Source organism: Phaethon aethereus, assembly GCF_964289735.1.
Source record: "Phaethon aethereus genome assembly, chromosome: 1".
In the NCBI taxonomy this organism is placed as follows: Eukaryota; Metazoa; Chordata; class Aves; order Phaethontiformes; family Phaethontidae; genus Phaethon; species Phaethon aethereus.
In genome coordinates this window covers 89,990,429-90,018,162 of record NC_138575.1, presented here as the reverse complement: position 1 = coordinate 90,018,162, position 27,734 = coordinate 89,990,429, and the positions used below count along the sequence as shown (strand labels likewise).

Below are 27,734 nucleotides of genomic sequence, written 5' to 3'. Positions count from 1 at the left end.
CTTCATTTGATGAATTTCTTCTTTTCAGCAGGCTGTGGAGCAGTGAAACCAGGGTCCAACTGTGGCAACTGCTTTATGCTAGAGGAACAGTATCGCTGGGGATGTCACGGTGGGACAAACATGGCCAACATCTGAGTATTTTTTATCCAAAGATAATGTCCATAACAGGAAACAGGTTTTTAAAAACATTGCAGTAGAATGCATTAAAGCTGGTGTCATTGTCCTGGACTCTGTTAGGTAAAGTAGGATGCATAATACCTTGGTCATCCACAACCATGAATATCTTGAAGCTGACAGAAATTTAGGGTGTTACCTGTATTACTTAAAAACAATCTCTTCCCAAAACCACAAGGAAAAACGACAAGAAAAAACCCTTTCCCTATGAATCTCTACGTATCAAAAGCTATTTTCCTTTTTCAGCCACTGTAGGCTATAGTAGTAGTGGGGCAGAATAGCCAGAGGAAATGTGAAATTTAGCATTCCAAATTAAGTTCTTACCACATTTTAATTTCTGTATCCTGTTTGTTAACAAATAAATATAGCAGAGAAATAATGTGCAATGTGTATATTCAATGAACAGAAGAAGTGCTTGTACTTTGCAGATACAATAAAATCACTCTAGTAGTTGGAGTTAGCAGGTAGATTGTAAGTACCCTCATTGCACAATTGTAATTCGGAAGAAATGAAAGGCAATTACAAGTATTTACTGTCATAAAATAGTAAAGGAAAAGAATAGCTTGACTTGTAACCCTTGATTCTAACGTGCTGTGGATTGCCAGTGCAAAAATTAATCCTCCTGAAGCTGGTAGACATCCTTTTCTATTGTCTACAGTAAGCTCAACTTTACATTCTGAGAGTTTAACATTTTACTGATTTGCAAAATAAAAATATATGAAATCTATACTATATATTTGAGTTATTAGGCAGGTAAACTATTCAGAGAATTTAATTGCTATTTGATAAATATTGTTGGATATATTCTTTTTTATGTCAGAGGAACCACTTAATTCTGATACTATCACTATCATTTTATAGTACCATTAATAATAAGTCTATTAGATGATTAGTGTGCAGTGAATATTAATGTTGAAGATTTGAATAGACTCAGAAATATACATGTCTTTGTGAATTGGATTCAACGTCTGCTTTGGTGTGTATGCCTTAATTTAAAGAAAAAGTCATAACTTTGTTATGGGATCATAGAAATCATGTTGAGCAACCAACGCCGTCTAACTCTTTGTAGTTTGAGAAATACAGACCTTAGTCCCAGGAAAACTTTGGTGTGGTGAATTTACAGTTCTCTTATTCTTGACAAGATCAGCATGGGAAATGTTTGTTTATAGGCGAGAGTTAGGGCTCCTTCTCAACAGCTGATTGTTTTAAAACAAACAACATTGAAATCAAGCCATAAGAAAAATGGGACATTGAGTTGGACAGCAAAGGCCCGGTTTAGGAATTAACCTCTTTTATGCATATAGAGCTGAATTCTTTTCTAAACCTAGAAAAGAATGTTTCACTGTGGGGTACAAGAGCAGAGGATTTTTTGTGACGTTTTCATATTCTTGTGGAAAAATGAGTATAGATATTGAATGTACATATTCTACATAATCATAGTTTAACTTGCAGGAAAGTAGCTGTTGTAGACGCCTATCAGTTTCAAGTTATGATGCCTGTCTTTGGCAGAGGGGATGGGGGAGACCCAGTAAGAATAAACATTTGCCTTTAAACATGGTCAGTTTGACATGATCTCTTTGAGAGGCATATCTTCTCTTTCCATTGACTTATAAATCTATTAAGTTTTTCATGCTACAAATTCAGCCTTACGATGTAAAATATGTAAATGGGGTAACTTTATCCAAGCTATGGACTTACATTTTTATCACATATTAGGATGTGAGTATATCTCATCTTTAAGAGAGATCCATTAGCAAATTTGAACAAGAAAGCCTCCAAGCATTGTCAGTAGCTTTGAGTACATCTTGTCAATGCTTGTTCTAATACGCCGGTATTCTCAGGAGTCCTTGTACTGCTTTATCTATACTGGTACTGGCATTTCCTTGTGCAAACCTAAACTCTGAATCTGTCTACCTACTCTTTGAAGATTCTGAGTCCTCACAACATGAGAAGTCTATGTTGAAGATGACTGGTGGTTTTAGATTTGTTTAGGGTTTTTCTCCTTTTTTCCTTTTTTGGCTGGAGTATGTCAGAAAGTAAACTTTTTGTTCCACTGCCATTCCTTAGTTTATAAATACTCTTTGCATTACAAAGTTCTGATTGTCCTATAAGGTCACTGACCTTCTGGTAGGAATGATCTCATCTTTCTGCCTCTTGCAAGCACTGAACAGTTATATCCTTCTTTCCTTGCTATCTTCATATTTAAACACCCATCTTTTCAACATTTCTCTCTATCCCAGTGTGTTTCTATGTGTGTGTGTGCACCTGCCTCTTCTGGTCTGCTTAAGTTTTTTGAGATGATTTAGCAAATACATTGTGGTCCTGTCCCACAAAGGCTTCTCTAATAAATATATATTCCTTTGGAAAGTTGATAGACTATTGAGCTTCAAGTATTGGAAATCTCCTACTCATTTTGGTAAGCCGTGGGGCGGGGGGGCAACAACTGAAAGTAGGACGTCCAATTTCCAAATTCAGAATCACCCCAATGTTTTCCTAAACAGGCATCCTAAGCAATGCCGTGCTTATGTGCATTGAAGTGAAATGGAGATAAATATCTCTCTTCCCCTAGACTTTGCGTCATATCAACCTTTTTTATTTATATTCTTTTATCTACCTTAAAATTAATCTAGATGCTAATTTTTATGCTGAATTTAAAACAACAGTACTAGGAAAAGTAAAACATATTTTTTTCCATTTAGATTAATATATTTGCATTAGTAAAAAGGCAAATTGGGAATGCAGAGGTGCACTTTATATTTTTCAAGTCTTGCAGACAATACAGGATTAAAGAAACGTGATTTTTGTGATTATGGTTTGCTATCCTGGATCCGCAGCTATTACCGCAGATCTGGTTCCTGAAGTAGATCACAAAACCCGTAGATCTTGCCAAAGATTATAGCAACGGTAAAACAGGGCTGGACTGATGATAGCCGTCCAGCCTCAACAGGACCTGCTGGCTCTCTCTGTCCCGTAGGGAGGGATTTGGATTATTGGAAGCCGCCCCCCCCGCTAGCACCATCTCGCCGTCGGTCACCCGGCAGAGCCGCCGCGTGAGGGCTGCGCGTCGGCTATGGCAGTGTCCCAGTCCTCCCGTCTTCTGCAAAGAGTAATCCCTCGGAGGGAGGCAGAGCTCCCAGTCTTTTACACTTCTTCGGCAATCCAAATTAGAAGAAAGTAGTTTTGATCCTGTTTGATTTTTGTCCAACAAGATCTAGAATCGGGTTATTCTGAAACTAATACTGTCTCCGTAGGGTAGGTTCCGAAACGGTGACCCGCTTCACTGAAACATGCAGGCGTTCGGTAACTGGCATGGAGAGACTGGGATCCTGAGAGATTTCTGCTACATCCTGTTTCATTCCCAGCAGTACTCGTTCTTTTCTTAAAATCCTAGTGCTCTTTGGAAGTTATTCAGTGTTCACCAGCTCTGCTTTCAAACCTTTACTCGTGTTTTAACCCATGTTAACTAATACGATTATAAACTTTAATGCAAATAAAACATAAATGCTTAACACAGCTGGCATCAAACATGAATGTAGTTTTTATAACACATTCTAAAAGTGTCTGTTTAAAGTGGCAAAATCACAGTTCATACTCATTCACACCAAAAGTGCTTCCTGAAATACAGTTTAACCAGCTGCTGGTTACCTATTTCATGTAATTGGTATGGAAGGGCTGATTAACTGTGCTCCATAGTGTACTTATTCTATCAGATTTTGAAATAATATGACTCAGAAGGGTTATGAGTGATGAAATGTGGATAACATTTAACCTATATCTTGCACTAGAGAAAGAGTAATGCCTCTACCATGTAATTTGTTGCTGAAAACTTTAAAAAAACCCAACAACTTAGTTTTACAATAATAGAATGCAAAACTCTTTAAGGTTGACTGATATTTGGAATGCCTTTTAACATAGGTACATTTACAGTATCATTTATCTTGAACTAAGCCTAAGAAAAAAACCCCACCCGACAGTTCAATGAATTTTTGTCAAGCTCTAAATTTTCTTAAATTAAATTCTTAATTTTTTTCAAATTGTATTTATTCAAACTTGAGTAGCTTCATTGCAAATTTTGACCTCTATCGACAACATGTGAGTTTCTGTGTTTCACGTCTATTTTTGCTTAACAAATTAAATTCTAGATTAACATCTTTATTAAGTGTCAAAAATAAATATATTGATGCACAAAAGTGCTGAGTATCAATATAGCTTAACTGAAATTTATAGAAATGTCAATTGTCCTTTTTTTCTGGGGCAGGAATGAAATTACTGCCTAACTTAACAAATTGAACCTCCTTTTAATAAGTGTTTGAATGTGAAGTATTTTTTGTGTTATAACAGAGACCTCCTGGAATCATCCAATACTAAACAGATGATAATAGGACTGATGCACTTGATAAATTTGAGGAATTGCTCATAAACTGACTAACAAGCTATGAGCAGTTTCCTGTTAAGTAACAAAACTACTCAATATTTTAGGCAGCACTGCACTGCCTAAAAGAACTGTGATGTATGACCTCAGCATCTACATTATCTTGTAGTTGGATAAACAGTGAAATGTCTGAATGAAAGTCTTTTAAAGTAAGTATTTCTTTTGGCATATTGATGTTATTAATAGAGCGCAATCCTTGGAACAATTGAAATTTTCAAACAATCAAGCGGATGAACCCCTAAGCCGCTCACCACTTACAAAGCCTGACTCACGATCAGCTACTGTCTTTCTCAGTGCATTAGTACCTGTGTATAAGTGCAATTTTTTCTGACTGAAGTGCCCTTACATAATATACCTGTCTAAGGATATACATAATTATACTTAGATCTCTCAGTTAAACAAAAGTGTTCTGTGATGTTACACGTGGAAATTTTCTGACATCTTACTGAATAAGACTGAAAATGTATCATCATTGCAGATCGTCAAACAGTCCGCTTTTACTGCAGTGCCTTGGTTATATATATTCACCTTGCTACTTTTTCCAGTATAATCAGAAAAACCTAAGTGAACGATGATTTAATTTGATTTACAAAGTTGACTTCTTACAGTAAATACGTGAATCAGAATACAAGCTCTACTAACAATCTGTTATTGGACAATCACCTCACTTTCGTAACCAATTAACTGTCTTGATAGCTAGTGGTCTGGAGATTTTCAGGGAATAAATTTATTAATTAATTCTGGGATTTTTTTGCTTTAGCAGGTTGATTTATTAGGCTCTGCATGTAATTGTGGTTTTTAACTTTGAAAGAAATCAGGTTGATTATAGAAAGCATTTATTTTGTGCTTAAATTATTTCCTATTGAATGTCCTCTTGTTAAGATGCTCAAAATTTTCCCGAGAAGTATGGAATTATTTTATCCTTTCAGTAGAATTTTTTTATTCTTTGTTTCAGTTCTATGTCGATTTGTTGATAAGCCTAAGCAAAGTAGGTTTGGGGGGATCTTATCACCTGATAAGAGTAAAATTCAGGACATTCTCATTGCAGGACCGTGCACAAAATAGCCCATGTTAAGTGGTCGTATAGCTGCTCCCTGTTGCTTCTGCTTTGACCAAATTGGGAGTAAGACAACCATGTGCACAGCAGAGCTCATCTTAAAACTCCATAATTGCTCATGAAACACAGAACCGTCGTCCTGTGGGACTCATTGCTGTGAAGTACCTGGCATGAAGAATTAGCCAGAATTAATTGGGGCAACTGTTAATTATTCTAACACCACTGAACCAAGAGGTTTTTCTTCCCCATATCTGTATTAGCTAAAATAGATAGCGAAACACTTTCAGACAAGAACGGGATGTTATTTAATCATCTGTTCTCATCTCCTACAGACTACAGAATTGGCCGTAGGACCTTCATCACCTTACTCCTAGTCCTAGATGGGGCTGGAAGTAGCATTTGGGAAAACGTGCAGTTTTGTTTTAAAGATCTCCAGTAATGGCTAATTGGTGCTGTGTTTAAAACAGAAAGTGCAATATGTATTCTCAAGCTCTGTCATGACATGGATGAAGGTTTAATAGATTATTTTAGTTATATAACTTTTCCTTAGCAACTACAGGAAGAATTGCTATTTGGAAAAATTTCTTTTATTTTTAGATACATTTAGTTTGACAGGTTTTTTGACCTTTTTTTAAAAGACTTATTATGTGATCACTCTTCCGTTGTCACCAGTTGTTCTTCATAACTGACAGCTATGAAGAAAATCAGTACCTTGTGATCACTCTTATAAATTGCTAAAAATCCAACGACCTCTTAAAGAAATCTCTGCTGTAGGAAAATAAGAGAAGTCTTAAATTTTGATCTTGTGTAGGGTTTATATAGATAGTCTTCCGTATTTTTTTTGCTTGATGAGCGCAACCAAAACTTCCTAAAACCTTCTCTAACCCTGTTATCAACAAATTTGGTGGTAAAGTGTATAAGCAGGGATAACACAAATACTAACATGACATTCATGACTAACTTTTAGATGCAGTGGGGTTTAGTATTAAATCATTGTAGATAATCATTTGTTATCACTAACTGCACATGTGGTAACCTGCGTGTGCTATGTGTGTTCTGGGTGTACAAATATACATGGAGCAAATACCGTGTTAAATATTAATATCTGAAGGCTGAGAAGGAAGAAATTAAAAATAGCTGAGTTAGAGCTACCTGCTTGGTTTCTTTTGTAAGAGAGAGTGTGTGAGACTACCATCTGTGCCCGGTGCATACAGATGGCCAGCAAATGGTATAATTTGCATAGTCCTCTTAAAAGGCAGTAAATTGAATAAAATGCAGTGTGTTTATAATTTTTTTTTAATCTCTATCTCTTATAGGTGGTTGTGCAGGATCTTGGTTATGTTAAAGTGGCTTTCTGGCTTTAGGATGTTCCAAAATACACAGCCCTCCCATTTGTGGTTCAGTTTAGTTTTCCGTAACCTCCAGTGTATGTTAGGACAAGAGTATTGTTACGTCCCAGATTATTCTCCCTGTAGCTTAGTACCAGATGTGTTTGTAAAGAAGCTTTACAGATATGCTCCTCCTTCCGTTCCCGTATTTGTCGTGCCTTTGGCTAAACTCGTGTTCGCATTTGTAAATTCCTCTGAAACAGCCCCTGTGAATACAATGAATACACTCTTCACTCACTTCTACAGATTGCAGTTTTCACTCGTCGTTGCCTTTCTTGGTTTTGTCTGTATGTGTCAGTGAGCTTGCTGAGGTTTATGACGGCCTGAAAAAAAAAGAGGAAGCCCACTGTAAATGCACACTCTTAATGTTGTTTGCTACTACTGCAAGAAGGGCAACATCAAAATATAGAGCTTTCAGGGTGGCTGCCTGGCAATGCGGAGCTTTTACGGACTAGTAACCAAATGGCTTCTTTTTTGGAGGTGAATGTAGAGCTAGGTGGTTTCTGTTAATTGTTTTATATGCGTGTTTGTGTGTTTATATGCGTACACAAATGGAAATTGAAAATTATTGATAATCCACGAATGGAATATGAAATTACTCACCTACATGTTATTTGTGAAACATTGCTGGAGTGATTACCTCTGACTATCTGGTTGTCACAATTTGCTATTTCACGTTTAGGGTTGATTGAGTTCAATCACATGGTGATTGTATCTGTATTCTGTTTCTGGAACAGATGATTCCCAAAATGACAAATATCTTGGAAGGCAGTCTGACAAAGAGATGAAAATATATAGCCTTATGAGTGTTGATAATGCTTGTGGTATCTGTAGATATTTTGGGAAATAAAATAGCTTCTAAATTAATAGAAATAAAAAAACTGTGAAGAGTGTTGATGTGAATTTGCATTTTACGTGAATAAATGGTTGTATTTTTCATAGCATACATTCAGCTATCCAACTGTAGTCTATATATAGACTTGCCATTAAATACAAGCTATCTATAAGTCCTTTAATCTGGAAGAAATCGAAGTTGCCGAAAGCGAATTTTTCAGCCTGTATATATCATAATGGATATTTAACTGTTCCCGAGACTGACTCTTTATGTAATTTGTATGCATGAACAGAGAAAACTATGTCAAGAAAAAGAAACAAGACAAAGGTCATTGTAGACCAGAAGCTCATGCTTATTGGTGCCAAAAGTTTGTATTTATAAAACACATCACATTTAGCATCCTAAGAGAGTAGCCAAGTGCAGCGGTATTTCACCTTCTCATAGTGGAGGGAAAAAAAGAAGAGCTGTTTATTTAAACAGTGGAATGAACTCAAGACATAATGAAGCTCATTGTAAAACTGAATCCTTCTATGTTTAAATCAAAAACCACTGAGAGTTATTGATTAATGAAGCAGTGTCCAGTGAATCCACAACAAATAAAAGGTCATAAAGCTAGGATTAGGTTGCTTGTCCTTTTTAAGGAATTTGGTGAGCTCAACTACATGTAGTTTACAGAATGAAACTTGTTAGGGGGGTGATTTTTTTTGCAAAGTGATGGAGAAGTCTCAAAAACCGTAAACAATACGATTTCGCTATTTGCTAAGGTAATTAATAAGAGGTGTCACACACAAAAGTATTATAAAACTATACTGAATTTAAGGAATAATAAAATGCCATATATGTTTTTACATTGTATAAAGTAAACCATTACCAAGATGATGTATGGGTCTGGTTTTGAAACTTGAAAGAAGTTGAGAACAAATTCTAAAACATGTAGAAAAAAAAACTTAAGGAGTATTCAAGAGCTAACAAAACTGCTGTGTGACATCAGAATAAAGGAGCTCAGGGTTTTTTGTTGTTATTTATGCAGAAGATGGATAAGATAGAGCTTGATCACAGTTTCAAAGCCGGAAATTTCTGCTGATAGAAAGTTAGTTAATTTAGCATAGAAAGGTATAATGAGATCCAAAGGCTTGAAACTGAAGCTAAATGTATTGATTCTACATATAACATGACAGTCTTAATAGTGAGGATATCTAAACACTGCAGCAATATGCTTCAGAAATCATGGATTCTCTACTGTTTGAAGTTTACATGAAGATAAAATACCTCATGGAAAGAGAAAAAAATCTCAGCTTGAAGCCCATTTGAAGTACAAAACCTAGGATTGTGGCATATATTTGTACCAGAATATGCACTCTCCTTAGTGGATAGAAAATTAATGTATGTGAGACCTACAGAAATTCTACGAAGGAACTGTAAAACTGTGTATTCCAGGAACTGAAAACAGCTGTGTTCAGAACTGCAAATCTAGGTGATAAAGATGATTTCATTATTGTTACCTTTTGACAAAAACCATCCTGTAACACAGGTACAACTGACTAACCTGTTTGTTTTAGTTTTAGTGTTGTGGTTGAATCCTTTGACCATTCTATTTCTTAATTATTCAATTAAATGCATTGGTGCTTTTTTAACTGATAAATCACTCAACTCAGTGGCATAGGTCTTCTGCAAGAAAAAACTGTCCTGTGTTCAAGTTACACACTAAATCGATTTTACAGTTGGTTTATATAATGGAGTAACACCAGCCCACAAGCATCTGCTCTTAGGATGCTACATATTCCTGCTCCAACATGTACCAGTCAGTGCAGATCAGATGACAGGACTCCTTCAAGCAGCAATGCTCCTTCTGCAGCACCCCACAGTTCCCACGTGTTTTAAAGGAGAGGCTGTAAATAGGGGTTGTCCATTTCTATGTGCATCTTTTATTAAAACAGTGCATGTGAAACCATGGTTTCTGCTTAATAATGATAACCTCTTACTTTACTTTGGTGTTCATTTCTGCACATAGATTGCTTTTAGTCATGGAAGAAGTTAGTTAAGCAGTCAAAAGAATTTAGAGTTTTTTATTTACATACCTTGGTGTCATTTTCTTCTACGGAAGAATTTGGGTTTTGAAAAAGGTGCCATATGTAATTTAACAGTTTTTACTTGACAGGAGATATCTGTTAGCTGCTCGGCATGCCTTGCAGGAGGTTCTTTATGATACCATGTCTTCAATTCCTCTGCCTTGCAAGGAGAAACAAATCAGATTGCAGTCCTTGTTATTGCAAAAAGATTTAATCTGACACTACTAAAGAATCACCCAGCTTAATGAAGAAAAACATGTCTTACCTCTGGACCTTCTGGTCCTAAGAAGTTAAATAACTGCTGCAGGTAACGCTGGTCTCAGCTCCAGGAATCAGTTCTAAAGTATCTGCAGTTTTGGTTCTCAGCAAACACACAAGACTTTCAAGACTTTGGATTCCATTACTACTAACCTCTGAGAAGAACGAGAGATATCAGTTCTCCATGTATCATATGTTAAAAATGAGTCATGGAATAAGAAACTTGTGGGATGCTGTGGGAAGTTAGGTCATAGATCATGCTTATGAGAAATTTTGCCCCTTGCTACCTCTCCTTTGTATGTAATCATTCACTGGCAACTTTGGTTTCCAGTAAAACATACCCACGTATGCATGTGCTCTGACATCAGGCATCCAAGATACAGTGACTATGGATATGACATGAGAATACCATATATATACTAACTGATCTTTATACAAGTGACCCAAAGGATTTGGAGAGAAAATCTGAAGCTGATTGCAATATTGGAAAATGGACATTTTTTTCGACTTGTGATGGAAGGGCCCGAGACATGAGGGTGTAAATTCTTTGTTAGTACTGAATTATGCTGTCATGGAAGACTACATTTTGGAAGTCGAATTCAAGTACTGCAACTTAGGCATCCTAACGACAGAGGGGTTTTAAAATTTTTTTTTCCAAAATAATGATAAGCTTTGAAATAACAGGATGTTTAAATACTCTGAAAAACCGTTGCATACAAGTGAATAGAGCAAAATATCCTATTTATTTCACACATATGGATCTTAAAACCAGGATTAAATGTTTTTTTTTTCAGAAAGAACATTTCTCTGTTAGGATGTTATTACTGTCACACTTTCACTGCCTGATGCACATAATTCTGATTCTACTTGTTTCATTCTGGATCCCAGCAGACACTCAGACTTAGTTTTCATCTTTCTCCCTTTTATGTATAAATTAGGATAATCTGGCATGTCTGTGAAGGCCCCTGGGAGATCCAATGTTCTGACAGAGGAGATAGTGACTGGCTTTTATCCTTGAAACCCATGATGTCTACTTTGAGGTATTCAGATGTATCTGTATTAGTCCTCCCTTTTAATATCTTCAGAGATATTCCACTCTCCCTGATAGCAGAGTCATTATTTAATTAAAAAAACCCCAACCAAACCCAAACAAAAGTAGAATAATAAATTCAGCCCGAAGCCTGTACTATAGCTACTTCTGCTGCATGTCCTGGTAGAGTACACTGGTATGAAGAGATTTGATGAGGTAAGGTTGTACTCCTCCATCCTTGGCAGCAAAGCACAGAATTTGCAGAAGATGGGCTAAAGTGCCAAAAACATGTGCCAAGTCGTCATATCTCTGCACCTCCTTCTGCTGGAAGGACCTCACCGCAGCTCCCAGAATGTTTGAAAACCACCGTCAATCGGTGATAATGCTGCTATTTAATCATGAGTCCTTACTTCAGGGCAATTGGCCAGACTGAAGCAGAAGGCACAATTTATCTCTTATTTTAGTAATTTGTGAAGTATTTCAGGGTGAACAGTTATGCAAATAAATGTGAATTATTGGAGAGTGCTTTATTTGTTTGGGATATACTGAATGAAATCATCTACTTTGTTAGGATGTTTCCTAGAAAACTGACTTAGCATGATACTGATGCTGAAGGGTGACAGCCATTTAATCAGGGCAAGACTATTTCCATTAAGCACAGTCATTAGGTAGTGTAATGTATTTATACTGAATATAAAGCTCAAATTAAAGGAAAAACACTTCTCTGTTAAAACTTCTACTCATTTTGAAATCCCCGGTGGGTTGGTTGTCTGGTTGGTTTGTTCATTGGTTGGTTTTGGCACTAGTCTTGCTTCCTCTCACCTTATAACAAGTAGTGGGGAACAATATATATTAAAAAAAAAAAAAAAAAATGCCACAGAGCAGTCGTTTCAAAATAGACCAAAGGATTACCATCAACCCCTAACTATTATCCTAGATTACTAGTGTATCTTTATTGTCTGTTTTAAGTAGGTTGTTTAAATGATGCACAGGTTTTTTATTATTTTATCAGTTATGATCATATTCAGGACTACAGTTTGGGAACAGGTTGCAGATAGAGCTATTAATTTTTTTTTCCATACCTTGCTGCCCTATAATGTAGCTATGATTATATACATTATATATATGATTATATACAGCTTTTCATCTGTAGATACCAGTACACTGAGGTCACTGTCAAAGGATATACTGTATTCTTTTGTAAAACACCACCTCCAGCTTATACAAATAGGGAAAGGAAGGCACAGGGAAGAAAAGATACTTTTTTTTTTCCCAGTAGACCAGTTGGCAAAATCAGGAGTAGAGCTCAGGTATCTCAAAGGTCAGTGGTCTCCATTAAGCTGCTTATTTAACAACTGAAAAGTAATTACTTAATATTTTAAAGTTTTAACCCTCAAACTTGCTAATCTGTTTTCTTTACTTCCCTGAGGCCAATTTTAAAATAGTTTATTGCAAGTCTCTTCGCCTGTGAAGTAAAGATTCTCTGATATGTGCCTGCAGTTTAGGTGGACACTTGGCATTTTTGTTCAGGATTTTCAAATATGCTAATATAATAATATATAACAGATAGAGCTTTATGTTGTAAAATCTTGTTTCTGGTCATAATCATGGTGTTTTGGATACATACGGAGGCATTTTACCCGTTTCATACAACATGTTCTTAATAATATATTTCATATTCCTCTCTTATTTTACTTTTTATCTGTGGTAGTTTTCTGGAACAGCAATTTCTTATTAAAGTCTCTGACTCGGATGGGAAAGGCCATCATCTAAGTTAGGGAGATGGCAATTTAGCGTGCAGAGAAAAAGACCCCAAGAGAACAGATAGAAAACTACATTCATGATAGATCTGGACAACGAGATACTGCCGCAAAGCAGCGTGTCGGTGTTGATTCCAAGTGAACAAGCTGGGTTGCCAGAAGCAGTAACTGTGGTTTCACTCGGGCTGAGTGTTAGACCAGGGAATGTAGTTCATAGCTAGGCTTGGGTAACTCTACATGGCACTGCGTCGGACTTGTGTTGATGAGAGAGCGAGCAATAGCTACATGTGAGCTTTTATGTAAGCGTGAAATGACTCACTCTAAAAAACGGTTTCTCAGGTTGAAAAAAGAAAGCCGGCTACAGAACTGTCTTACTGACCTTAGTCCTAAATTATTAATTTTATAATGTCTTGGTAAGTATAAAAACCTGATACATTCATGTCATATGAACCAATAACGTGTAAAAAGAAATTTAAGATGCATCCTGCTGAATTTTTGTGTTAATTCATCTACTTTATTTCACAGGCAAAAAACCCAGGCAAGAATAGATCACTCCCAACCGCACGTGTTTCAGCCTGATGATGTTGGTGCTTTAATTAGAACAGTGGAAAGTCAGGATGAATTCTTCTGTTTTACAAAAAGCAAGAAGAATTGAGGTTAATTAAAGGTTAATTAGAGTTTAATTGGTAGTTCTTTTTTTTTCCTCTTTACTTCTGGTGATAACAGGAATGTTAGAATCCTTGACTTTGATGGCAACAGATTGGGCAGGCCTGGTGTTGATTGCTACTGCCAACATGAAAGTGGTGCTGCAGTCCTACAGCTCCAGTTCTTAATCAATGAGGTAAGGACCTATTTACTCAGATTCTTCTGTATAAATTTAGTTGAATAAGTCAATTTGTGTACTGTAATTGAGTGATATAAATTCTCACACTGACAAATTGTGCCAACAAGTTGGTGGCGTACATCCAGAGGACATGCACCATAAAGCCTTTTAGAAGACTATTTGTGAGACTGCATGCAGGGAAAAATATTACCTTCATATACAGCAGTATAAAGTACTGAACAAAAGGCAGTCAATATAGGAATGTGTGGGGGTAGACGTAAAATACATTAAATTACTAAGTATGCTACACAGTCCTGTTTCAAATAGAAATTAATAAATGAGCTAAATCTTTTAATGGAAAGATATTGATGGTTGTTGGCTGAAAGCTCAGTGGTTGGGGATATGCTACTACTTGAAGCAAGTAAAAGCTATTGCAGGGGTCATCAATCAAACCATTATGTTTAGTCTTTGTAAATGGTTTGTCAAAATCAAGTTTATATGACATGAAGAAATAGCTTGCTCTGTGCAGATCATCTCTGGAGGTGGTAATAAGCAAGTAGACTTCATGTATCTTATAAATCTGTGTGTTTTTTTTCTAGAACCTCATAACGTGACCAAATTATAAGCTAGTCATAGTTCAGTTTTAATTAATTTTCTTCCATGATATAAGGAAACACTTTTGACAGTTTCAAGTCCTCTTTCTAAGCATGGAGATCTTAGAACCTCTCAAGGAAAGAGTTTTAGGTTTGTGGGTTTTTTAAACCTGGGAAATACTTTTTCTTTCTACATCTGTTTGGAGAAAGTACCTGAACCACAGAAACTGAGGAGGGAGGACTGAAATTTTAGAAACATCCAGTCCAATGGAATTCTTTAGTGGAAGGCAGGGATGAAAACAGATAGGCCAAGGTTTGAATCAGTGTTCTTTCTTTGCATTAGGTGACCAGCAGAACCCCTAATACATAGGATTAATTTGATTTCTGTGGTGGTGATTCTCTTTGATGTTGGTCCAAACTCTTTGGGAGATGAGAATTAAAGCATGGATTACACTGTATTAGTGTATTGGGGTTGTGTGGCAAGGTTTTGGTAGCGGGGGAGTTATAGGGGTGGCTTCTGTGAGAAGCTGCTAGAAGCTTCCCCTATGTCTGATAGAGCCAATGCCAGCCAGCTCCACGACTGCACCTGCCACTGGCCAAGGCTGAGCGCATCAGCGACAGTGGTAGCGCCTCTGGGATAACATACTTAAGAAGGGGGGGGCGGGAAGGGAAACAAAACTGTGCAATGGCAGCCGGAGAGAGGAGTGAGAATATGTGAGAGCAACAGCTCTGCAGACACCCAGGTCAGTGAGGAAGGAGGGGCTGGAGGTGCTCCAGGCACTGGAGCAGAGATTGCCCAGCAGTCCGTGGGGAAGCCCAGGGTGAGGTAGGCTGTGCCCCTACAGCCCATGGACCTCCATGGTGGAGCAGATCTCCACCTGCAGCCCGTGCAGAACCCCACGCCAGAGCATGATGCACCCAGAGGAGCCTGTGACCCCCACCATGGGAAGCCCATTCTGGAGCAGGCTCCTGGCAGGACCTGTGGACCCGTGGAGAGAGGAGCCCAGCCTGGAGCAGGTTTGCTGGCAGCACTTGTGACCCTGTGAGGGACCCAGGCTGAGCAGTCTGTTCCTGAAAGGACTGCAGCCAGTGGAAAGAACCCAGGCTGGAGCAGTTCAAGAAGAACTGCAGCCTGTGGGAAGGACTCATGTTGGAGAAGTCCGTGGAGGACTGTCTCCCGTGGGAGGGACCCCACACTGGAGCAGAAGAAGAGTGTGAGGAGTCCTCCCCCTGAGGAGGAGGGAGGGGCAGAGACAATTTGTGAAGAAGTGACCACAACCCCCATTTCCTGTCACCCTGTGCGTCTGGTGGAGAGGAGGTAGAGAATTCAAGGGTAAAGTTAAGCCTGGGAAGAAGGGAGGGTTGGGAGGAAGGTGTTTTTAAGATTTGGTTTTATTTCTTATTATCCTACTCTGATTTGATTGGTAATAAATTAATTTTTTTCCCCAAGTCAAGTCTGTTTTGCCTGTGACGGTGATTGCTGAGTGATCTCCCTGTCCTTATCTTGACACACGAGCCTTTTGTTATACTTTACTTTCTGTGTCCTGCTGAGGACAGGGGGTGATAGAGCAGCTTGGTGGGTACCTGGCATCCAGCGAAGGTCAACCCACCACAATTAAAGAAGTCTGAACTTCATAAATTTCATTTGCATATGTCAACATTGCAAAGATCCATTGCTAGGATTAGGAAGGAAATCCAAGATGCAAAAAGAGAAGTTTGTCGGTCAGTCATAGTTGGTATGAACTGATCTTTCAGTTACACTCTCACCCTTCTTCAGAATAAAGCATTGCCTTCTGTTTTGGCAGTATCTAGTTCCTCCCTGTATAGTAGTACACAGAGAAAGATCCTTTGTACTAGACCTTATCCAAGGTGTAAACGTACTAAACTACTGCAGCCGCAGTAGTGAGCTTCCTCTGCAGTCCATATCCTCATGGCACCACTGTGCCATGGTGAGGAGAAAGATAGTAGGAAGGAATTAGAATGAGTTCACTTCAAGCTGTCCAGGCAGATAGAGGTCTGGACCTTGGAAGATGTCCATTTTTGGGGGACCAGAAGCAGAACCAGTCTTCAGAGTATTTCCGATCTGTGATAAAGACTCTGTCCTTTCATCTACATCTCTTAGTTCTTCCTAGGTCCTTTACTTGTCCCTACTTTCTCATCTGCATCTTCTTTTCACAGTTCTGGTTTTGAATTTTGTGTTGTTGATATGACTACTAAACTGTGCTTGGCACTGTCACTTCTGTGTGTGTGTGTGTGCATTAATCCCTTTTTCCTTTAGTTAAATCTTTCATGCTCGCCTTTTTAAGTAAGTGTTGTCTGTCCTCTGTTAATCTCTATGCTTATGTGCAAATACATGAGGATTCACGTGTATAACCTTGGTTCAAAGCTTTAATTTGCAGTTTAAATTGATGGAGTTTTAATTTAACTTTGGCTGATCCTGTACTAAATCAAAATGTTCTCATTTACCAGATCAATTCAAATTTACTATTGAATATATTTTTTATGGAAGAAGGAACCATTTTTAATTAACTGTGTTGTTTTCTACTGGTAGATCATTAACAGTGAGGATCACTTAAGAATAAGACAGAATCTGCAGAAAATTAATATGTTGTGCTGTATTTTGTGTCTGCTTTAGGGTGCTTTGGTCAGTGCAAGTGCAGATGATGCACTTCATTTGTGGAATCTCCGACAGAAACGACCAGCTATCCTACATTCTCTGAAATTTAACAGAGAAAGGTAAGACTATATGACACAAAAATAAAAAGCTCATTTAAAAAAACCCCAAACTTATTTTCTGTATTTCTAATTATACATGCTTATTAGTTTGCCTTTCTAAAGGAGGATATAGTTTTGCTTTGAAATTTTTTCTTCCATTGTTTGAGTCTTGTTGCCATAGCAGAAAAACTTCACTTTCTCTTTCTGCAGCCTTCTCTGAACTAGAAAAATTTTGTCTGCCTTTTGTCAAAATGTTTTTCATTTTATCGTCTATTTGCATGAACCAGTGTGAACAGTAGCATGTTTGTTTTTCTTTAGACTGGACACAAGCACTGTAATCCTTTAGGCTGATCTGTTGTTCAGCACTAGCCAGAGTACCTCAGCTGGCTGTATCAGGGAAATAATTCTTTTCTCTACCTTGAAAGGGTTTTATTTTTGTAAAATATTGGGAGTTTAGCAGAAATAAATTGTGAATTTGGGAAACTATGGTAAATGTCAAATGAATCAGAGGCTATTTTACTAAATTTTACTTTATCACTACCAAATTGTAGAAATTCCTACCGAAAATAGATTAAATGAGTGGTTATAATTTTCAAACTCAAACAGAGGCTGAGCACTTTAATCTGCATTTAGTCACCCAAGTAAAACCTGCTACAATATTATGGTGCTTGAATGCTGCACTTTTATTAACATTAAGACAAAGTTTCGTGTTTCTGTTTAAGGAATTAGGTCAGTAGTCAGAAGAACAGGGTTCAGTGCATAAATGCAGCAGTTAGTTTTTTGTGAGTCCTTGAGCAATATGGTTATTCTATACTTCCTTTTTGGGATGGATTTTTTTGAAATTTGAAAACATAGGTATAATAAGTACTATGGTTTTGACTGTAAATTTAAGTGATATTGTAATTCTCATAGCGTATACATTCAGTGTTTCTTTCAGTGCAGCAACTTCTTTTAGTCATTTATATATTGGCTGGCGCAGTGGTGAAAGGTATCAGTACTTTCCCAGAGCTATTAAGTAAACACGCTCATCAAAGCTTTAGCTGCCACAAATCTGAAAATTATTATGGAAAAAGACTTTTTCTTTGTTGTTTATTATACAGATACGTATCACGTTTGCACTTAAATGTCACCAAGTTGCAAGTTTTGTTGTGGGAAGTACTGCGTAATAATTTAGAAAATATACGTCCTAATTCCAAAGAGTTTATAACCTGTAGCAAAAGTATATCAAGTGGTTTGGGACTGCATGAGGGAAGATGAAAAGGAAAAATTATATGTACATTTGCGAGCTGCTTCTGGACAGTAAGTCATCATTTTATATATGTTGAAATATTTGAATCTTGATATTCTCGTCAGGTAGGTACATTATCTACAATTTGTCAGTGATAAATCTAAATATTGTAGAAGTTATTCCAGTACATCCTGGAACCATTCCAGGTTCCTTCCATAGGAAGGAAGCCAGCAACTTTCCATACATCCTAAGGAATCAATACTTCTAAGAATGCAGTGTCTGTTCACCTGTTTGCCTGTCATTTCTCTTCAGAGAGGCCAACGTGGTATCTTGATCAGAATTTTATCAGGTTTTCTTGATAAAATAAACTCACACAGATTCTGGCTTTGCTAAGAGCAAGCATTCGTCATCATATTTACTTAAATTTTCTTTTGTTTCCGACAGCCTAAAATATTGGGCAAAATACTTGGAAGCAAGTTATTTGGAATACTGGAAACCTTTGCATAAAACCAAATTTTGTGTAATGACATTTTTGAACTGAAGTTTAAAAAGGATCTGAGGATGTAGTTATTTGTAACAAATACATAGCTAGCTATACAGCCTTTTATCAAAGTCTAGGAAGTTGAGAGTAAAAAAAAAATACTGTTAGTTCTTTTATGCATATTTTAAGTAACTGGTACGATCACTGCCATTTAAATAATTTTTATTAGCACATCAAAGGGTATAAGGCAAATATCCTGATACACTGCTATATACTATTATCAAAGAATTAAGTTCAGTTTTAAATTAAAAAAAAAGAAGTTTTCAATAAGTATGAGGAAACAACTTTTTAGGCAGTTCTTTTCTTCTCAGGGTTCTCTAGCACTGCCCTAAGATTTTGGGTTTTTTTATTCAAGCACTTGGCTCCAGAATGAACTCTCTTCATTTTTATTATTTTTTTTTTAACATATATATCCATTCATTTCAAATCATCTAACTTTCAATTTTCTAAGTTTGGTTACACATTTAGTATGTAAAATTCAACATAAGCCTCTGGGCAAGTAGCAAAAAAGTAAGGCTTAAGACCCTAATTATGCCTCTCATTAATTTGGAACATTTCTCCATATATATGTCTAACAGAGTTACGTCTAAAAGAGAGCTTCCATTTTTTTTCTGAATACATTTTTTATGTTAGAGCACAGAAGTTATGAATCATGTGATGCTCAGAGAAACAGCAAATAGTGGTTGTCTTAGCTGTAAGAAATTTATGGCAAAATGGATGTAAGGGGAATTTGGGAGGCTGATAAAGCAATAAGATCAAAATTGTTTTTCTTCAGGAAATTCAAAGGTCTGTCTTCCAAAAAATTAATGTCGTCTTCACTGTTGGAACAGTTAAAAAAAAAAAAGTTATTTTCATCCTCTCTTCTTGCAGGGGTAGGTTAAGGGGAGCCAATATTCATACTGAAGAGGGAAAGATTCATTCTTTTTTCTTAAGTTTGTGATCCAATTAATGTTTGATGTTTCTTGAACAGGTAGAAATGCTTGTTGATAGAGAATAGGTTTTAAAATACTGATGCATGGTTTCAGAAAACAGTAAGGTATAGAAAAAGTCCATACAGGGAAGTGTTTAGACAGTCAATGGCTAGTTCTTACAAGAACACCATTTATAATTTAATTTCATTTTCGATTTAGACAGCTTTTGCAGACCCAAACACATTGATGCCATTTACATATGAAAACAGAGCATGTTGCTGCTTCAAATTTTCCTATTTGCATGCGTCCCTTGAGGATTTATAAAAAATGTAATTTTATACATACAATATATTTGCCTCCTTGATATGCTGTTTGTTTGATTTTCTTTTTCTGGACAATTGGCAGATTTACTTCATGAAATGGTGCAATATAATGCACTTAAAATTCTAGTATTTTATGTGCTTGTGATGAGGAAGATCATTGTATTAGTCAGATTCTTGATTAATTTGACTTCAATTAATTTGCTTTCATGTAGAATCAGTTTAATCTGACTTTTTAAAGTACCTGATGTGTGAACCATACAGCTGTTAGATTCTGTTAGATGGATGAATGCTACTTAAGTCTTTGGCTATTAGTGCACCAGTCTTCATATTGTTGAACTGTTTAATTTGCAATTAGTTTCTATTTCTTGACGTTTAAGATTGCAGGGTAATGGACTAAAATCTGCTCTTATAAGTGTTTATGTATATGTTTATGCAACTACTTAAGTCGAATTTCCCCAAGCATATACATATATTCCCTCCCACAGAAGTCAAACACATGTTTTTCCTTTTCTTCAGATGTTGGTAGCAACATAGATGTAAAGAGCAAGGAACTCTCAAATACAGACACAAATCTTGTTTGTAAACAGATTTTCAGCACTCTGGTTACCTTTCATTTATCATGTAGCACTCAGTATGAAGGTACTGAATAGTTTATGAATAATTCTGCACTAACAAAATGTACTTTTGTAGCCACTAAGTCGTAGTTTGCAATCTCCACAGATTTATTTTTTCCTTCTTCTGACCTATTCTTAAGCTAATTTGCCTTTTGTGAGGGATTTTACGTAGTATGTTCTTGGTGTCAAAGCTATCTCCTAGAATATTGTAGCACCGTTCAAATAATTCTGGGATATGCTAATGCAACATTAACAATATTAACTTGTCTCTGATAATTCACTGCTCTTTACTAAGTGTTTCTTTGGAGCAACACTAGAAGGAACACTGGAGAACAAGACATAATGGGAAACTAGTATTTTTGTTTTACAGTGTGATGCCCAGGACTTTGTCGCAAATTTTATGGTTTTGCCTTGTGTCATATTAAATTTCTATTTTCATAATTGGAATGTGATATGATGCGTTAAGAAACTTCAAGAAAATATAACTGTAAGCAACACATTTCAGTGCTGAGCCCCATACCAAGAGCTCTAATGATGCCATGTTTACTTAAAGACGTGCTTGACAGTGCATATGGTTGATAATATATGATTTGCTGTTCTATTTACAAATCGGAAGCACAGGTAAAACTTTTTAACTTCTGGAAACACTCCAGGAGAATCTCTTCAGTACTTTTGGAGGTTCGATGTTCCTTATGTTAGTCCCTCCTTTTCCTGCTTTGTGTCATGGGCGATGCCAGATTCATCTTCAGTAGACAATTTTAGGCAAAACAAATAACTCGGCTACTGGAACTAGACACTGTTTTTATCTGCTGCGAGGAACATAAGCTAAACCACTGAAAACTATCGCAGGCCTTCATTTTTTTAAATACAGCCAGAGAAGACTTCAGCAAGTATAGCTCTAAATCCGCAACAGTCCACACAGTTTTCCTGTTTAAGGTTACTGCAACCAGCGTAGGAAAAACCGTCAAGGATTACAGAGTAAAATCTGGGTCCTTCAGGCCCGCCTGTGCCGGTTTCACGCAGGAGCGCAGTTCCGCTCCCGCCGCCGCGATGCCGCCGCGATGCCGCCGCGGTGCCGCGCGCGCCCTTCCCCAGGGCCAGGTCTGTATAACCGGCGCTGGGCCCCTGGTCTGTAACACTCCCTTCAGCTGCCACAGAGGAAGAAGGAGCCTTTTGGGTGGGTGACCTTTACAGCAATAACCTGCTAGCTGTAACCTACTGTTAATTAGAAACTTGGCTCTTACATCTGGGATTGTGCAGTGCTTGAACACGGTGACGGGGAGTGTTACTGCAGTGCTTGGAAGCAAAGAGAAAAAACAGGTATTTTTGGATTGGGTGACTTTTCTTTTGTGTGTTGGTCTCTATTCTTTCCCGAGAGCTGCTGTATCTTTGTCCACCTGTTTTGCTGCATCTTTGCAGGATTTTGTATCCTGTGTTGTTAAGAGTTTACCTCCTCAGAATGACAGCTGTTGAGTTAATAGCGGTGACTGGGCTGTGCAGTCTCAGCAGTGCCTGAATCTGTTTCCTTCTGCCTTAGGGGCGTGTGAGCTACTAAGCTTAGATCAAGTCTCATTGTCTGTTCAAGGAACTGAATTCCTGTGATGGCTTGCCTGCTCATGAACCAGCCTCCTGGCCAATATTGTACGACTAAAAGTTCTATATTGTTTGTACTTCCAAATTAGACAGAGGTCTGTCATCAAGGATGAAAGTAGCTAGCAGGCTCAGTGCGGTTGCGCCGCCATGCTATACCACAAAACAGGTTCTGTTCAAAAGAACGACAGGATTCGAATACAAAGCCGTATTTCACCATACAATCTTGTCTACACTTTCACACTGAGAGGCAGTTTGTGGAAAAGATTTAAACTTTCTCAGGTTGATGATGGAAAAAACTGGGGAAAGTAAAAGAAGCCATGTTAGTGACTGGCATTCGCTTCCACATCTTGAAGATGTTTTTACAAAACTTCCTTGTGCAGAGTCTTTTTTTTATTGTCTTATGAAGTCTGTTTTGCCAAGCGTGAAGACAGCACACACCTCAAACGTGGAAGATAAGTAGTAAATGTGTGTGGCGTGGTTTTGTATCAGCATTTGTCACTTTTGAAAGAATGATGCTCAGGGATTTTAATAACCAATTAATGCTGTTTGCATGCAATTATTGAGCTTGGAAAGATGCCTGAAGCTTATAAACAACACCTTTTGTTTACAGGGCTGTGCTTTTAGTACTGCAGGGCAGGAAAGTGAACTTTGTCAAATGTCACTTCAGAAAGAGAAAAGACTGGATACAAAGTTTGTCCAGCAAGACTGACCCAAATCATGCTCATGTAGTTACCATGCACCTCTGCCTTCTCTGTTTAAAAAAAAAAAAAAACCAAAAACCAAACCCACAACATTACGTTATTTTTTCAGGTCTCGTGTCATTTTATGGAAAATGTCATAGTACACTTCACCTGTAGAATCAGTGAGAGCCATAAGCTCATCCTGGAAAGGTGATGTACAACCTAGTTGAAATGATGAATGTCCTGGTCGTAAAAAGAAGCATAGCACAAGCATTTTGGTTTTTTCCTTCAACACGCATTAGCTAAACAATCAACAAAAAGCAAAAACAGAAAATATGGATTAGCTTGTTGATATCAAGGATCAGTGGTTTCGATTTGATGGATTTGTGAGATTATGCAATTCCACTGAAATAGAATGAAAATTCACACAATCCCCAAGATTTTCTTTTTACTAGATCTTAAATATGTGGACCTTCTAGTGGATTGGAGCTAAAGGGACCTCCTCAGTCTAGTTCCCTGCCCTTGCAGACCAGACAACGGATATACCTCCTTTTGTATAATGAGCCAGCTATGTTTTGCATTAAGAGGCGCTGGTCCCTTATGATCCCAGTAAGAAAGGCCCTCAGACCCTCTAAGGTATCATTCAAAATGCTGTTTATTAGAGCTAGCACTATAAAGAATGAGAGAATAGTATAGGTAATCTTACATCCCTGTAGATGCTGGGATGTAAGAGTTGTGCATCATCAGTCAGGCCTCCAGCCAGCAGGCTGTGCAGACCCCATCCATAGACAGGGATGCCCCATTTTGGTCATTCCAGTTATTATAGGATTTTCTTATAAGAAAACAACTGTATTCATTATTTCTACTAGCAAACAGAAAGGACGTTCGCACTAAAACTTCCTTGCTGCACCGTTGGATCGGGGCAAGGCCACGCAGAGGGCACGCTCGGCGAGGGCAGACTCCGCTGCTCCGAGGGGCTGGCTGCGTTCATCCTGCGGCCAAAGTCTACGGGCGGCCCAAGGCAGCCCGAAGGCCACGCTGCACGCGCAGCCCAGCGCAGCACAGGCTTGCACCGGCTCGGGCTAACTGCTTTGGTCAAGCATTGGAACAGGCTGCCCAGGCAGGTGGTGGAGTCACCGTCTCTGGAAGTGTTCAAAAAACGTGTGGATGTGGTGCTTCAAGGCATGGTTTATGGAACATGGTGGCGCTGGGTTAATGGTTGGACTTGATGATCTTGAAGGTCCTTTCCAACCTTAGTGATTCTGTGATTCTGTGTGGGTCACTAACTCCTCCACACGCAGTGGCCTCCCAGGCAGGGAGAGTGACGCTATCATACAACCATTCCAGCTCAGGTCCGCTACTCCCCTTATTAGGGAAAATTCCTCCATGCTAATTACATCCTTCTGATGACAAAAAACCTTCTGGCTTCAAGAATGAATTTATTTTTATGGCTGCTCTTTTATACCCATTTCTTCTGATATTCTGGCATTCACGTTGTTATGCATTTTAAATATTTTGTCTCCCTTCTTTGCAGTTAAACAGCTCATTCATATCCATTCACAACCTGCTTTTTTCTTTTCTTTTCACTACAAAAATCAAGATTCTGTGTTTTCCTCTATAAATTTGTGTCTTCATTCCCTTTTCTTTTCTTTGGCCTTTCTTCTCATATCAGTTCTTGCTGAGCTGATGATTAGACAAGGAAACCTGCTCTAGGTAGGGTCCCATCTGTGCTGTGGACATTGACATTACCATTTTCTTTTGTACTCTCTGCAGGAATATGTTTACTCATGCATACCATAATAACATCTTCCTTTTACGTGGCCTCATCTTATCAGTACTTGTGGTCTTGCTGTGATTGACTAATACACTTCTTCACCGATGTACATCTACCTAGCTATCAGGGAACGCGCTGCTTTTCAGTGCAAACCTTTAAGCGTGGAACCAAAGCAAGACAAGCAAAATTGAAATTAACTTATTCCATCACTTCTGTATCATGAATTCTGAGCCTAAAGTGGAAGTTCGTATTCTTTGAAGTTTGAGGCCTTGCCCTTTGCATTTTAAATTTCATTCGATTTCTCGTACTCTATTTGTGCATTGTCCTTCCTCTGTAATATTATGCCCCTAAGAGGTTTCATTAGTATTAGTACCAGGATCACTTATATAATTACAAGATCAGCTGTAAAAATAATACTTCAGAATCCCCCAAATATCCAGTAAAATATTTCCTTTTCAGTAATATCCAGTGGAAAATAGACATTAAAACCAGAATTTTATAGTGATGGTTTTTATAAGTGCTGATTTTAATTTTGACATATGTTAGGTTTCCTACAGTTGAAATATTCTGGAATAGCCTACCTTTGGTAAACCTACCTTCCCTATTTTACCATAACTTTTCAGATTTTGTCCTTTTGAAACTCAAAACCTTAGTTAGTTTATATTTTTAAGTATAGTTGAACGATTAGTAGTAACATTACAGTCACAACAGCAATAGAGGACAACTTGGCTTAATATTTCATTTCTTTGTGCTTACCTTCTTGGGTGGGATTTATAATGCAATCTGAGTTGGTGCCACTGCACAGGAAATTCTGCAAGAATTTAAGATGGCTAGTTTAAAACTAGTTTGGTTTCTCTGTGCTTAAATTACAGCAGGATAGATGTTACTCTAAAATAACATCAACTTTCATTGGTTTATTGACTGCTTACTAGAGAAATCTGTTGGTTGCCGTTTCCAGGAGTATCTAGACACTACAATTATTAGCAATACTTATTTTCTAATCTGTACATGATGCAATAAATTATCTTACAATTACAGAAGTCCTTGTCATATTTTTCATTCTAGAATATTAAAAAGATCTCTGTTTATATCCAGATCCAACCTTGAATTCAAGAATCTCCATTCTTTTCTTAATGGTGACTTTCACAGTCTTTCCCAAAAGTAATTTTTAGTCCACCAGGGTTCTGCCAATATTATTATTTTCAGTTTCGTTTCAATTACAAATGCCCTCAAGTGCATTATGCCACAGTATCTGCTTTTATACCTGTTTGCTAAACAACTTATCTGAAGGCAAATATAGCTATTTAAGATATTTAAGGTCTCTTTTTACACAGCTCTGTTAATAAAGGTTCTATATCCATAATGAGACTTTAAAATATTCAATAATAACATTTACACAGTATATAGTAATTTGATTTTTGATAACTACTCAGAAAAGTCTCAAAAAAGCAAGTACAGTTACCACGTTACATTGGTTACATACATATCGTAATTTTAAAAGATGTATCCAGGACTTAAGAAAGCACGTGACAAAGTATGATGAAAAATTTGGCAAGTGTTTTTCTATTTCATGTTTATCAATCAATTGCAAATCAATTCACGTTTTCCTCACATTGGTGCATTAAAAGCAGGTTAACAGAAAATGGCTCATATGCTGTATCTGAATTATGAAAGATGATTACAACTAATCACTCCTACTTTCCCTCTGTTGCTAAAAACGTACCAGATAGCCTCTACTTTCCCCAAGCCACCTCTGAGCTCTTCATTTGACTTATTACTTTTTACATAAAATATTTTGGCAAATACATAAAAGAGTCTTGGGATTTGAACTGATACTGTGGAAAGCATATCAAGTGAAGGTTTCTAAATAAGAATTTTCTCAACTCTGAAACACCAAAATCACTGGTTCTAACTGTTAGTAGGACAAATGTTGTGGCTTAAAAATGCAGCATAGTTAAAATATTTGAAAAGTGAAATTGTAACAGTTAATGAAATACCTTTATTAATTTGCTATATGCATGTGTGTGAATGTGCATGCATATGCATGTGTGTAATATGCATACACACAAATATATGAAATCGTCATGTCCCATAGAACCGCTGGAGAAAAATGCGTAGCTAGCACAATTACCTGACAACTTGACAACACTAAGGGACTACAGGGCCCTCCGACCTGACAAACCCTCTTTTCCAATTTACCTCTTCCTCTGTATCACTCTGGCTGTACTTCCGTCTATTATTCCTGTGAGAAACAGGTGTCTCTTCGAAATTCCATTTTGGAAAACATCTTTGTGAAGTTTTGGGTTTACTTCAATAGGGAAGAATAACACATTCTGAATTGTTTATATTTTTATGTCACCTGGCTGCCTCTGATTGTCTGCCTGAGTAACTTGTGTGTTGCTTGCTTTCCTCAGAAAAAAAATGGTTTAGCTCTTAGCGGTAGACATAATGTTGCTATATGCTGCAAAATGCTAAGCAGTGTGCTTGTTGTTCCTCATGCTTTGTAGAAAATAAAGCATGTTTGTCAGGAGATACCCTGTGTTTTCTCAAAGCAGCAGATAACACGTTATGTTGTTTTCACATAGCAGCTGTGTTGCCAAATTGCTCTAAGGCCAGGTTTGGATAACAAAATTTAAAATCTATACACACAGCTGTACATTGAACAGCCATGTTTTGTGGCCTCAGTCATAACAAACGAGAGGTCCAATACCGTAATAAAAAAATGCATCATCTACTTCATATTATACATACTTATATTAGACTAGAGCTAAAAAAGATGTCTTTCAAAATTTAAACAAGTTCAGACAGCATAAACAGCCGATGTTATCAGTGGGAATTTTCAGCTTGCTACAGTGGTAGTGTAGTTACGGGAATTCTGTGGTTTTATTTTTTGAAGTTTTTAAAGTTGAGTTTTAAGAATCTTTCATAGTCCTGTT

General features: G+C 37.4%; 1 protein-coding gene across 2 annotated transcripts in view; it reads left to right on the top strand.

Moving 5' to 3' along the window:
• The window catches only part of STXBP5L (syntaxin binding protein 5L), a gene marked incomplete at its 3' end in the record, with an annotated part of 212,603 nt that overhangs the window by 62,236 nt on the left and 122,633 nt on the right, over window positions 1-27,734 (top strand). For both annotated transcript variants that reach the window (XM_082013863.1, XM_082013862.1), the window contains exons 3-4: window positions 13,763-13,844; window positions 17,055-17,155. In XM_082013863.1, coding sequence (XP_081869989.1) covers window positions 13,763-13,844; window positions 17,055-17,155 — 183 coding nt within the window. The remainder of the gene's footprint in view (window positions 1-13,762; window positions 13,845-17,054; window positions 17,156-27,734) is intronic.